The 15,226-nt window shown below is 33.8% G+C and overlaps 1 protein-coding gene across 1 annotated transcript in view; it reads right to left on the bottom strand.

The window, feature by feature from the left end:
• Positions 1-6,258: 6,258 nt before the first annotated feature.
• The window catches only part of LOC129216922 (uncharacterized), a 51,708-nt gene continuing 42,740 nt past the window's right edge, over positions 6,259-15,226 (bottom strand). Inside the window, exons 14-15 of the mRNA XM_054851139.1 lie at positions 11,783-11,847; positions 6,259-7,020 (exon numbers count right to left, since the gene is read on the bottom strand). Of these exons, the coding sequence (XP_054707114.1) occupies positions 11,795-11,847 (53 nt within the window). The 3' untranslated portion in view covers positions 6,259-7,020; positions 11,783-11,794. The remainder of the gene's footprint in view (positions 7,021-11,782; positions 11,848-15,226) is intronic.

Genomic DNA, 15,226 nt, shown 5'->3' on the forward strand with positions numbered 1-15,226 from the left:
TTCAATTTTATAAATGTGTCCACTGTGCACTGTCCAAAGCTATCATGTTTATTAATGTAGTTGTGTTTTTAAACTGAGACTTTCCGTGGGTTTCCATATAGTTTATTGAATAACTATTTTGAAAAAAATGTTTGAATCTTACATCTCGGCTGCTCACAGGTAATCTTCATGTGTGATACCAGCTTCCCAGATATTTCTAAATAATATTTTAAGATTGAATTTTCTTTTTAAAATTTACAGTATAAACACACTTATTAGAACTCATGCTTTGCATTGTAAGTTTGTTAAAATGAGAAAATGTAAAAATGTGCACACTTCCATTTAACTTTTATCAAAGATATAGTGAACTTAGAATTCACTCTAAAAGTAAAAATTGCTGATTGTAGCTGAAATTGCCGACTGTGTACAGGAAGGCGGCGCCCATTGGGAAGTCCCAGTGGCCTCCATAAAATTCCTTATTTGGCCAAATTTGTCTGATTATTCAGCAAATTTTAAGACATTATTGTGTGCATTGCATATCCGTATTTTATCATTCGGAAAATTGAAAATTTTCCCCAAGAATTTAAGTTCGGTCAGTTCGGTGTGTCCCTGAATACAGTGTCGGCAAAATAATACTTTGTTCAAGTAAATGTTGGTAAATTGAGAATACTGTGCAATTAGCAGTCGGCGAATTGATTCTGTCTTTCAGGGGGGCTTTCAGATGAATAGTCGTCAGTACGCAAAATATACATGTTTTTTTCTTTTTCCCTTTTCAATAAAAGGTGAAAACGTGCACATGGTCAAGCTACATACTACTTTATTCAAAGATTTAGAATACGGAATCAACTGAAAAAGCAAAAATGCCGACTCTAGCTGAATTTTCTGAGTGGACGCTTATCGTCTCGGCAAAATGAGCAGTCGCAAACTAAGCAATCAGCATAGTGTGAGCAATGTAAAACTGAATGTAAACGGAGATCCCATTCATGATTTTCTCTTGCGCAAAGTATGAAAAGGTTAGATGTATAACTTTGTATGAATATGCTAACTTTTTTTTTTTAATTTCTGTCAATTAAAGCTTTGAAATTCCAAAACACTGAAAATGCCGACTTTTGAACTGATTTTGCCGACTGGATGAAATCACTGGGAGGGTGAGACACCCCCCTCACCCCCCCTATGGCGACGGTCCTGAGGAGTCCTCATTGTAATAAGGCTCCCATAAAACTCTTATGTGCATCGACAAAGCCTCAAAGCTTTTGTAACATTATTCCAAGCGTATTTCTCTGCACACAAGAAAAAATTGGCAACAGGCAATATTACTCAATTGTATAATTCGTCATGTAATTTATTTCCTATAGAATTAGAAGTTTTACGCCAAACATAGCGGTTATTTCGCCAATAAGTAGCCCCTACTGGAGTAGACTACGTTAGCCAATCATAACTGCTTATTTTCGAGGAGTAGTAGCAACGTCCAAACTATTATTGCAATGAGAAAGAATATTCAGAAAGTTTCTAAATTGGACAGATCGGCACATGCAGGTTTTGGGGAGGTGGGGGGGGGGGCAGGGGCACGTGCCCCCCAAAAAGATGGGTTAATTTAACTATTTTATTTATAATTTTTTAATTGACTTCTCTTTTGCATTTTTTTCATTCATGCAGTTAATCAAAAAGAACACAACCAAAACACACACAGCATATTTTAAATAAAAGCATTTTTGTTTACTGAAAAAGTAATACTGGAATCAGAGGCCTAGAGTGGCAAAATACATTTCACTCACTGGTTTCGAATTCTATTACCGCGATTCATTCACTAATTCTTCTTGGATGGAATCAATAATTAACATTTTTTCAAAAAATGTGTAGGCGCACCTAACCTATTTGCGAAATAATAGATTTCTTTCTCAGCTTATCAAAAATGCAAAATGAAGGAAATCATATGTTATCTCAACTGTGTATCATGGCTTAAAAGCAAATCAGCAACTGCTTTGAAATTCACATATAAGTAGTTTCTGAATTCTTCAATAAAACTTACATGTTATGAAGTTATGATTTTCTTAATCAAATATTATTTTATAGTTAAAATATATAAATTAATTTATAAAAACTCAAATGAGGTATGGGTTTATTGAATAACCTTGCCCTTGCCTTATAAACATTATGAGAATGCCCCTAATTAAAACCCGGCTCATTGTATAGCATCTCAGTGATATTATATTGGATTTATTATTAAATTGGCTTGAAACATTAAAAATGTTTTCTGTCCACATTCAATGCATATTAGTGCAGCATAATGTTCATGCACTTAAGAAGTAGATTCATTGACCTAAATTAATCCTAATAATAATAATAATAAAGTCATGAAAACTATGTTATGAAGCATCAAATGTGGGAGAGGGGGAGCTATTAAATTTCCCAGGGACCCTCCGAAAGATTTTTCTGTGTCCCCCCCTGAGGATTAGATCAAAAATCAACGTGCACACAAAACTTAAGCACTACAAGAACAAAACTACTTATTGTCGCTGCTCTTTTTTCGTAGCTTACAGAGTAATAAGCTACTTTATAAAAAAAATAGTGAAAAAAGTTGTGGGTAAGAAAGGAATAATAGTTGTAGGTGTTCTTTTCAGAACTATTTGTTAGTTTAGGAAAGGATCAAGAAACAAGGTGAATACACAACTAATTTTTCGGATATGACTCAGGTGCAGATGTTCCACAAGTACGTGACTGGAGGCAATGAGAATGAAAGATCGGCTTATTACTTGGGGGGAAGACTTCAAAACATTTTTTTGAAAAACTGACAAAAGCTGAAAAATTTTCTTGACTTCAACCCTTCTAACTGAGCACTAAAAATATAAATACTATCATATTAAGAGGGAATTTTATATTGTTTGGCTATTAATAAAGATCTGATTGCAGTAGAATCTAGCCTAAACATTTTATAAAATGATGAATTCTCCTTTCACGAATTTACCCTTAGGGTCGACCAAAGCTGGGGCGGACTCCTCTCCCCCTCTAAACTTACATTGGTCCGATTTTGAACCGGACCCCTCCCAAAGTTGGCCCCCTATTCCCAACTAGGCTGACATGGCCTCTCGTCGACCCTGATATTGGTAGAAAGAAATGAATTTGGTGAAATAATAACATGTAAAAACACTTGAAGAAATTTTTTCCAGCTACAGATATAACTAAAATTATGATATCATAAGTTAAAGTGATGAATTTTAAAACGCCATGAGGTCTTATGCTGTGATTTTTTATACTTAAAATATGCCAATTCATTATTCTAAACTTTTAACTAAACTAGCAGCCAGCAAGGTTTAATTTACTAGGCTGGTTATCTTACTATAATAATTATAGAGTCAACTTATTTCTAATTAGGCAGCAGAAAAGAACAAAAAAGCATCGATCATTCTCTTACTTAAATTTCTATGTCAACTGGAATCATAATACTGACAGAATCATATGGGGAAATTACGGAGTGCAAAATTATGGAAATGTATGCTAAATTTGCTGAAAATTTAGAACACAAAACGTACATACAAATGTTAAAATGTAAATATGAAAAGTAACAGCAATTATGGTTACGTTAAATAAGTGGCAGCTGTTCAGAGGGGCAGGGCAACTGCCCCCCCCCCCACTTTTTATGGTTCATTTATTTACTTTATTTTCAAATTTACGAACCAAGACTAAAAATTATGAAAAAAAGTAGAAATGTCAAAATTATCAGAACGTAATTATTTGTTTTACTTTGTATATCTCTTTACAAAATATTATTTAGCACAAGCAATAACTTTTAGTTTATGTATTCATTGTCTAGATATTAGTAAATCAACTGTTTTAATTAAACAAGCGATACTTGTTAAATAAATTATTACCAAGTGTTTGACGTCTCAAAATGCTTCGGGGTAAATAATGTAAGTATAATTCACGTCTATGCGTTTCTTCGGGAAAAGTTATTATATACAAAATTGTGAGTTATATATATGTTGTTAGACTTGCATCAATTTCCACTTATCTGCCTCAATATTCTCAAAACCAACCCTAACAAGATTTTGTACCTTTTTTTTTTTTTGTTTTTGTTTTTTCATTTTTTGCTGCTGCCAAAAGTCCCCGGCTTTTAGTTATCTTTTTTTTCTCGCCTTCTTTTTAATTGCCGCCACTGCATTAAACAGTGGCATTTCTAGTAGTTTTACTTTACTAACAGAAAAAAGCTACTGGTAAATACAAAGCCTTTTGTTGTGCTGCAAAGTATACATCACAGATCTAGATTTTTACTTTCTTCTATAAATGAATGAATTCATGAAAATGTTCAAATTTTGGCAAATCTGCACATTTTGAAGCGTGCTGTTCCGTTTTGAATATTTTTGGAAAATTTTTATATGTCTATATGTGTGATTTTTTTTTTTTTTTTTTTTGCCTTTGAAAACATGAGCAAGATTTAAAAGTTTAATAAATTTTTCTTTGTCATTGTTACCAATCTGCAAAAATGTTGCTTACTCAACTAAGGATTTCCCTAAAATTGATGATAAATTTAAAGAAATGTGAAATTTCCTGTATAGATATTTGCCAGAATCTTTAAGTTCTATTGCATATTGTACCAGACCAGATACAGTGAAACCTGTGTAAGTTGACCACTTGCGGTGCAGTATTTTAGTGGTCAACTTATGGTAATGTTCTTTTTTTTTGTTATTTCTTGCACCATGTATTCATTTTTTGACTAATTGACACTTACTCTTTCTGTTCAACTCACTTTCATTGTTTAACATTACTTTGAAACAAAAATTTAAAATGTTATTCAAATATTTTTAGAGATTATTTTCCCAGAATGACGTATAATGTGTCATGAAAATTTAAAATTTCAGTAAATTGATCAAAAAAAAAAAAAAAAAAAAATCTTATTGTTTGTGAAAAATTACTTATTTGATATTAATAATTCCTAAAACTTCATAGCTAATTAAAAATAACAAATTTTTCGCTTTATTTTTTTCTCATATACATTTATAACCACGATGATCTATTGTTCAACAAAATAACTCCTTATGGAAGTTTGGCACACTTAGACACTAGTTTTAGAATTTACATATGTGTCAGCTAATTTTCCCCTGATTTTTCGCATTTCAATTAATTTTAATATTTCATACTTTTTATCAATCTCAAGTTTAACTAACTTTCTTTTTGAAGCCATTTTATGTAAAACTATAACACAAAGAACAACAAGATGGACCCTCATAGTTCAAAAAGGCAGTTGAAAATGAAAATGTCCTATCTCTTAATCCCTTGCATCAGAAATACTGCAATGCAAGTAACTTTAACTCTTTAGCACAATTCTAGTGTTGCCACAAAATATTGCAACGGGAAAAAAACACTTTGTACTTTTCTACTGACACATGTTTTCATTGAACAGAGGGTACAAAAGGCTATCTCAAATAGAAGAAAAGAAAAACAAGTTTGGAGAATAAAAGGGTTCTTATTAGTTTTCCCATGTGGTTAAACTCACAAGGCTGCTGTTTTATTTAGTTGGTAAAATGCTGGTCTGGCATTGAAAATATTCTTGGAAAGCTATAAAAATGAATTATAATATAAAATAATTTGCTACATTAAGGTTTAAAAAAGAAACCAAGTGGTCAACTTACCAAAGGGTTTTTAACAATACTCCAAACCAAATTTGGTGTACATTAGTGGTCAAGATAGGCAGGTGGTCAAGATAGAGAGGTGGTCAAGTTACAGAGGTTTTGTTTCATTATATAAGATAGGATAAATTCCGTTCCTGACAAAAGCGGTCAACTTAGACAGGTGGTCAACTTTACAGGTTTTACTGTATATCTCATGCAATAAATATCTTTAGTCAACTCCAAGTAATCCAGGAATCTACATTGGAATGGGTTACTCAAATTGCTAGAGTAGGATTCGATTACAAAGATTTTAAAATTGAATAGGAACTGTAATAAAATACCAACTATAACATATGCTCTGGTGCAGACTTTGCGTAAAATTATGATGATTGCACTTCACTCGGTGGATGGATAATTTTACTTGATAATTCACCTATTGTATGGTGTACTTCTAAGGAAACGTGTGCAAGTTGATCAACAATTGAGAGTGAATTTGACACAATCACTAGCTGTCGAAGTGTTATGGTTTGATAGAATTTTTGATGAATGTATTGAATTTTTTAAATAGTACTAAATTCAACTATTATTATTTTGTAGATAATCAGGCTACGAGCCAATTGGTAAAATCGTCACTTGGAAATCATAGAAGCAAACACATTAACGTTAAATAATTTTTTATTAAATACTTAGTACACAAAAACACCTTAACATTAAGTATGTTAGAAGCAAAAGCAATTAGATTCTGTTACAAAACTGCTGACCATGCTGATTTCTTAAAATTTATTAGAAACTGTTTTATTTGTTCACGAATACAATATTTTTTTTGTACAAACATATTATAAATGTTTTTAAAATTATATTTTCAGTAGAATATAAATTTGTAATATATTTCTGACTAAGTTTGAAGAGCTAGTAATTTGATAGTGAATGCCAAATATTTCCAAATAAATATGTATGTTAGTGCAGTTTGAGATACCTTAATGCTATTATGAAAAAGAAATAATAATTATTAATAAAAAAAGCTCAGGCGTGTTGCTGTCAGGGTATAGAGAAAGTGTTTGGCACATCATCTCTTATTTTTTTCGCTTTCTCTTTCTGCTTCTTTTTCTATCACCTTTTCTGCACAGTGACAAAAGTTAATGCAATAAGAGATGCTTTTAACTTCTCACAAGCAAAGGGACATTTCGGAAGCCTTTTTTAGGTCTTTTGGAACTCTTCCCGCACCAGTTATTTAAATTCCACTTGCATAATAACATGCTTCAACATTGCCCAAAGGACAACCTTTTGATACCTTCAACAAAGTCTGTTCCAACACTGGCAGGTGCAGTTTGGATAGTTAACATGATTCCTTGGAGTAAGCAACCTTCTGGTGGGTAGTTAGAAGCACAAGTTCTTTTATAATACTTTAGAGTAGATGAAAGACCTTTAGTAAAACCTGGAGAAAAGTAATGAATACACATTAATTTTATGAACACGAGTCAAAACGAATTTCAGTACAAAAATATCTCTAGGCAGTTATGTAGCTTACAGAACTCAATGATTGACTTCTGATCTTGAAATTTCCTCACCTTGAGATACACTAACATAGATAGATTGCGGATTACAATCAATAGCTTCTCTTAGGAATGGAGCTGGAGTATTTTATGTGTTTAGGTAAAATTTCAGAGTGATTGCCAAATTGATACTTTTAGTCAGATAAATTAATGAAATATCAGTAATAATATTATAATAAGCAATCTAAAATTCTTGATTGCATTCACTTATTATAATTAACTAGAAAATTATGGGTTAAGGTATGACAGGTGAAAATTGCTTCTCCTCTACATTTTAACGAAGCCATTGCCTGTTTGGTGATATTTTGACAGTTGAAATTGTAATCCGAACTCCAGTGGATCAACTAACTCTACACTCCAGTAGATAGCGTTCATAGTTCACGGCTTTTTCATTTCTTCATTCCCCTGAAATGAGTCTTACCAGGAAAACAGTTAAGTTACTGGACCGAGTTAGGATTGGAAAATATCGAGGTAGATCAGCAGTGGACTGAATTTAAGGAAAAAGTAGCAAAAACGGTTGGGAATTATGTTCCATTCAGGAGAAAAGGTGTTAGTACTAAATTTGGCCCATGCGGTTCTCCAGAGAGGTTAAAGATGCTTCAAATAATAAGCAAGCTGCTTTTCGTCACTTTAAGGAAACCGGTCAGAGTGCAGAGAGGCTCTAGTATTGTAAGGCAAGACAAATTTTTAAGTATTTGGTATGGATTCAGAAAAGGGAATTGGAGCAAAGGCTAGCAGATAACATTGATGGGAATCCTAAAAGGTTTTTTGCTTATGCTAATTTTGGGAAAGCTCAAAATAGTCAAATTGGGCCATTAGTAGATGAGCATAGAAATTTAATTCAAAATGATAGGGATATTGCAAATGTTCTTAATAACTTTTTTTCCAGTGTGTTTAACGATAACTGTATCTCAACAGTTGACACTAGCAAGACACAAGCTTTTATGCAGCTTGAGGATTTTGTGTTTTCCAGGGAGGAGGTTCTATTTCATTTGAAAAAAATTAAAGCAACTAAAGCTCCGGGACTAGATAATATTTATCCAAAAATTTTAGTTGGATATGCAGAGGAATTAGTGGATGTTATTTTAAATATTTTTAATGCTTCTTATAACTCAGGGACAGTGCCAGAGGACTGGAAACTGGCTAACATAACGCCACTCTTCAAGAAGGGGTCTAAAGGTATTGCTGGGAATTATAGACCTGTAAGTCTGACTTCAGTGGTTTGTACGATTTTCGAAACTTTGATCAAAATTAAGATTATGAATTTCTTAGAGACTAATAGTCTGTTGACTAGTTTGCAGTATGGGTTTAGGAAAGGTAAATCTTGCATTACTAATTTATTGCATTTCTATGACAAAGTTACCTTGGTTTTAGATAACAAAAAGTTTGTGGATGTTGTTTATATTGGTTTTCAAAAAGCGTTTGATAAGGTACCGCATGTTGCTCTTCTCAGCAAACTAGCTGATATAGGAATAGGAGGAAAAACTTTACTTTGGGTTAGAAATTGGCTGACTGGAAGGAAACAAAGAGTAGTTGTGAGGGGATATCATTCTAAATGGAGTGATATTTTAAGCAGGGTCCCTCAGGGTTCAGTTTTAGGGCCTCTCTTGTTTATTATTTTTATGAATGACATCAATGAAAATGTTTCTGGAAGCATGAATTGTTTTGCTGATGATGTAAAAGTTATGGGGATTGTAGAAAATGAAGAATAAGTAAAACAGCTTCAAGAGGATTTAGATCATATTAATAAGTGGGGTATGGCAATTAATGTAGGGAAATATCAAGTGCTACACTTAGGTCATGGAAATAATCGTACGAGTTATCGTTTACAGGGTTCAATCATTAGTCAGGCAGAAAATGTTATTGATCTGGATATCTTAATGAATCCAAGTTTAGTCAACAGTGCAGCATTGCAAGTAACAAAGCCAACAGAATGATTGGGTTTAACAACAGATCTATTTCAAACAAATCTAAGAAGGTTCTTCTGCCTTTATATAGGAGTTTAATAAGACCCCATTTGGAGTATGCTGTGCAGTTTTGGTCGCCTTATCTGAGGAAAGATATTTGTGTATTAGAAAAGGTTCAAAAAAGGCTAACTAGACTATTAAGGGGACTTTCAGATTTAGATTATGATACCAGACTTAATAGGCTTAACATGTATAGCCTGGAACAAAGGAGAGTCAGAGGGGACATGATTCAGTGTTAAAATTTATCAAAATGAATGATGTTAATGGATTAAATTTTTGCACAGAAAGCAGACGAGGGGTCATTGTTTTAAGCTATTCAAATCTGAGGCTAACCTAGAAATTAGGAAAAACTACTACTTTAGTAGGGTTGTGGGCACTTGGAACAGCTTACCAGAAGAGGTGGTAATGCTCAAAAGGGTGGATAGCTTTAAGAGGGGCATTGATCTTCGTTGAGGACTAATAAATTGACCAGGACCAGCCTCGTCACATTTATATTTGTATTCGAGTTCAGCCTTGTCACAATAAAGCATTTCCTTGCATGTTAAACATTATTTAAATGAGAATAAGTAATTTTTCATGTAACAAAATATTTGATGAGAGTAAAGTTAGAGTTCTGTATTTGAAACAAATACCCTTGCATTTACTAACAGTAAATGCAAAGGTACCTACAGTTCAAACGAAAGGGGCATTGCTGAGTAATTAAAGAGAATTTTCATGTCTTGTGAGAAGGCAAGTGAAAAAAGCTTGCAGGGTACTCTAAAAATTGGGACATTTCTAAACAGAAACAGAGAGCTGAGACCATTGAGGAGATAAAATGGAGGGATTGAAGATTTTCATTTGTGAAGAAAAGACCCCAAATCACGGGATAGATTTTAAAGAAAAGAATTGGAAGAGATCAGGTTTCCTTCGCTAGTTTGAACATTGTAAACGGGTATTCAGTAAGTTACCGCCCGTAGCCAGGGCTAAAGTAGAAATACATGAAATACACCACCAGCTCAACCGGGATTGGATTGCCAGGAATGGTCTGCATCTGAGCTCTACAGGGGTCAAAATAGTTAGTGGTTAATCGCGCAAAAAATGGAGGAAGTGTTGGGCTAAATGCCTTTATTTTTGTTTCTTGAAGAATTTCACCAATATTGTTTTTAAAAAAAAAAAAAAAAATTGTAACTTACCTTTTGCCATTCCGGGAAAAACCTTGCACGGGAAATCCCATCCACCTACCACCGACACTCAAATGTCCAAGTTTGAATCGGAAAAATATGTGGCACGCTATGATTGGTTGCCGTCATTCGGCAGATGTCGGTAAACTTCCGACAAAGCACATGTTGATCACATGAGAAAACCATGTTGAGGTGTTGGGTGCTGAATGTCAAATTAAATAAGGATTGTGCAACCTGCAAGCTGCGTTTTTCTCGGGCTGAGTTGTTCTTGCAATATGCAAATAAGGTAACGTCACATTGTTACGAGCAAGGTCGGATCTGGCTATAAATACTCGGACCGGCCGTAGCTCAATCGCTACTTTTTCTCTCACTTGTCTCCTCGTCTTGTGTTGTTTGTGTTTGTAAATGTGTTCGTCCATGTCATCATAAGTTTTTGCTACTGGCCTCTTAGGTGAGGTCTGATCTTTTCTGGATGATTCACTATTGATGTCTTCAGTTTTGGAAGCGCGTGCTGCCATGACGTTCATAAAAGTGAAAAGTTATAGTCCACTTTAAGTGGGTCGTTTGGTCTCCAAAGAAAAGGGATCGTGTCCATCTTCGATATTTTTCCTTGATATGGCGAACTTGGCTCCTAAGGTGTGAACTGACCAGCGTGCAATTCTGGGGAGATTGCGATGCCGTCCTTCTACCTGTGGGGATTCACTATGGAACATCGACAGGACTTTCTGACACCTGCATGGACTTATTGTAAGATCCTTTTGATTTAACATAATTTAATTTTCTTCGGAGGACCAAACTATAGTAATGTAACCTTTTGATAATATGTGTTAAATAAATGTTTTTCAGTGTAAAGAATGATTCATGTTTTATTTTCTTCGGGCAGACCACTCCCTCAAATTTTCAGTTGGAAATGAGTTGCCTAATTTTCAGCTTAGCTGTAGGCTATTAGCTCTATAACATCAAATTATATCCAACAGGAAGAAATTTCTTTTTGAAATAAATTTTTACTTTAAACGCTTATAACTTTTTTTGTAGTCATTTATCGAAGTCCGCGGCTTTAGTCCTTGCGGATATTTTCGAAATTATTATTTTTTACGGGCTTTCCAATGGTACAAAAACCGAAAAAATTGGACCATTTCTTGGCATAGACCTATATTCAAGTGGACATAAAATTGAGTTTTTAATGTCCGTTAATTAGCATCCTACGTGGATGAGGCTGCAATATTCGTTACCCTCGTAAAATTTCTAATTTTTCAATGCCCGGTTCGACCCTGAACTCGAGCCCGTTCTTGAGAATTTTGCATATGAGTGCAGAAAGTTCCCCATCCCGTTTACCCCCTTAAAATTGAAATTTCCAAAAATCCTTTCTTAGCAAGCGCTTACGTTATAAAATTAACCTATGTTCCAACTTTCAGCTTTCTAGCCTAGGTAGTTTTGGTTGTACGTTGATTGTCAGTCGGGACAAGCTATTTTATATATACAGATAACATCAGTATAAAATCAGTCATTTTTCTTACCTTAACTTGAAGTTACATCTTCACTCTTTCATATTCTTTCATAGCATTTTCTAGGCGGTTGAATCCTATTCAGGAATAATGAAACAAAAATTAGACAGCCCATCTTTTAGGAGAGAACCATACCTCCTCCTTGTTTAAAAAGAAGTAATAAAATTATGCATCTTTTGCTACCCACAAATAAAAGTTGAAATGATGGGCCTGCAACAATGGCTGCATCTGGGTCATTAAAATGCAGGTTCCCAAAACAAGTTCCAAGAATTAACTATGCAGTTATAACATGACATAGAAATTATTTTTTAATATTTGTATTGACAGGGCCCGACTAAGGCTTTTGAGGGTACTGGGCACAAACTTTATTTGGTGCCCAACCCCAACTAGTAGCTATCCCATTCTAGGCACTCTCTTGCTAAAATTTTGGCTATGGGGTTCTGACAATTTGAGCTATGACGTTGAAAATGTTTACTTTTTCCCAGTAGCGGTTCGTGCCTTGATAAAGTGAGGGGGCCAGATCATGGGTGCACTCCCCCCCCCCCCCCCGGTTTTTGAAAAGAAAAAAAAAGATTTTCTTTTAAAAATATTTTTTCAATGTTTAAACTTTCTTAAAATAATTATTTGTGTCAAATAAATGAAATTAAATTCATTTTAAACATAGGACAAGCTACAAAATACTTAAACTACTAAGTTGGCAAAAGATATTAATATCGTGTTTATGTCTGCAATTGCCGTCAGGGTGGTGAACTCCACCCCTCCCAGACTTTCAAAAATAAAATTTACCTAATAAGATAGGGAAAAACTACATAATACATCACAAAAATTATTTATATGACGCGCTGCGATAACGGAATTTCTGCGATAACGGAGAAAAAGGGAAAACGTACAGGCCCTGGGATAAATGTCTAGTGTTAGTGATTGACCGGCTTCGCGCCGATCTTTCTCGAAGGAAAAGTTGAGAATCTTAGGATAGACATTTCGGGGGGGGGGGGGGGGAATGCAACAAAATAAATCTTTAAAAATATTTTCTGACCCCCCCCCCCTCTTCCTCTCCCGCACATCAATCTTTTTTTTTAAATTTCAAGCATGTACGTGCAAAAAAGGAAAATAAATAAAAAGTTAGAAATTATTGTCTGAAAAAAGTGAGAAGTGAGGGGGACCGGGCCTCTCCCACTAGCCGCCACTGCTTTTTGCTGAGTTTAGTGTAAAGAAAACATTTTATTGGTGTGAATTTGAGTTGGAATACTTTTACAAAATTACTATGAAAGTAACCCAATTCAACTCAGTGCCAATGACCCTTCCTTACCACTCCAAAAAGAGGCAAACATTGTCAAAGTCACAGCTGAAAACTACACTATACTATACATTAATAAAATATTTTGATACTCAAGTATTAACTGCAACCATAATAATATGAGATGTTGTCAAATTTTTGCCCGGTTACAATAGGACATAAAGACCAAAGATATCTATTGTATAAAATTTAAAATGCAGTAAAATATGTTAAGCCTGGAGTGGCTTTGAGATTTGTGAAAGTTATAATTTTAAATCAATTTTTCGGCTATGCTTGGTATTTGCTCTTTTTATGATACAATTTAAAATTGCTTCATTTGAAAAAAAAAAAAAAAAAAACCCACTAAATCTGCACAAAAACAGATTTGGTGCCCTGGGCACGTGCCAAATGTGCCCATGCCTTAATCTGGCCCTGTGTATTGATAATGTTTGGAATTTCTTTGTGCAGTTTTTTGCATAAGAAGCTTTATATCTCTGCAATCCTAATTTTCAGCTCAATGACAAAACCTTTTCAGAAATAACAAAAATAAATAAATAAATAAATAAAATTAAAAAAAAACTATGTTGCTGACTTTAAAATGCATTTATATACACCTGAATTAAATCAGCAGAAGAAACTAAATACAGACTGCTGGATCTAAGGTTTGCACACTATAGCGTCTGAACTCATAAAAGGAGTAAAATAGAACAGATTTGCCAGGTGAATGGCATACTTTTTATGTAAATTTTTACATATTTAATTCCTAAAAAAAAAATTGAATTTTTATCTGTAGCTTTTCATAAGCATTGCAAGTACTTTAAATCACCGATAATCATTATATCAGGTTGTCAGCACTGATCTAAGACAGCCTCGCACTTGCTGAAACAGACTCCAGCAGATTCTCATTTCTCCTTTGTGGAAAGTTTTGGTGAGTTTTGGGAATGAAGGTCTGGGAAGTGTTTTTGCATGCAGATTCGGCTTTGTGGTGGCAGCACACATACAGTGGTTGCTTTTTTGTGGTATGCATTCGTATGTTAAGTTTTATTTATTATTTTTTTACTTCTGTCATGCAGATACAGTAGAAGACCATTATTACGCATACCTTGGGACCAGAGCTTTTGCGTTATACGGATTTTGGTGTTATATAGGTCATTTCACAAATTTTTAAACTAATATTCAAAATATAGCTATATATTAGCACTTCAGAATGAGTTTTATCTGTAGTGAGTATTAAAGCACAAATTAAACAATGAGTCATTCACAAATAAATATGTTTCTTTATTGCAAGAAAGTGAAATATCCTGCACTTCTGCTAGCTTCATGGTTTGCATTTTCAAGAACCATCTGGTATTTTCATTTTAATGTGAATGCTACTTTTTCATTTAAAAGCTTTGAATTAAGATGAAAAGATGAAAAACTGATTCAAAATTTAATTTTCCTAACAATTTTTATGTTTGCAAGGCAAAACAGAGGGATTTTTTAAACTTCAAAACTTATTGTTTACTTCTGAAAAGTTGTGCGGTTTATAGAGAATTGCGTTATACAGGTCGGCATTACAAAGGTACTCTACTGTACTAGTTTTTTGCACAATTCTTGGCCATGTAGCATGCCTAGGTGTCATGAGTTAGATATTCATTTAGAGCAGTGATTCTCAACCTTTTCACTACTGAGGACCACTTGGTGCCCTTTTTAATCCTAAGCCAAATGCATACAATAGAAGTAATATTTTCACTACAGTTATATTTCATTAAATGAGACGAATCAAAAAGTTTTCTTCGATAACTTTAACCACAATGATAAAAAATGTATAGATTAATTTTCACTAGCTGTTCCGAGACCGCTAGTGGTTCGTTTTCCCCATAGAAACCGATTTCAGTACAGATTAGACTTATTAAAGTTTGACATTTTTATATTCATTAATGGCTGGAGAAGAAATGTTTTTACTTTTGCAAAGAAAAAAGTACTGAAAGCAAGGAAATTCTAATTTCTAAGGGAGGGCTTGAGCCCCCCCCCCCCTATGTGGGCACCATTGATAAACATAATATATTTCATACAATAGATGAATCCATTAAACTTACTTTTAAAACTAAGATAAGTTCTTGAATTATGCAATACATTTTTAAGATTTATAAATACGTTATAATACTTAGATAAGAAGTGATTTTGTCTTATGCTTTGCT

Source organism: Uloborus diversus, chromosome 2 (genome assembly GCF_026930045.1).
Source record: "Uloborus diversus isolate 005 chromosome 2, Udiv.v.3.1, whole genome shotgun sequence".
Lineage (NCBI taxonomy): Eukaryota > Metazoa > Arthropoda > Arachnida > Araneae > Uloboridae > Uloborus > Uloborus diversus.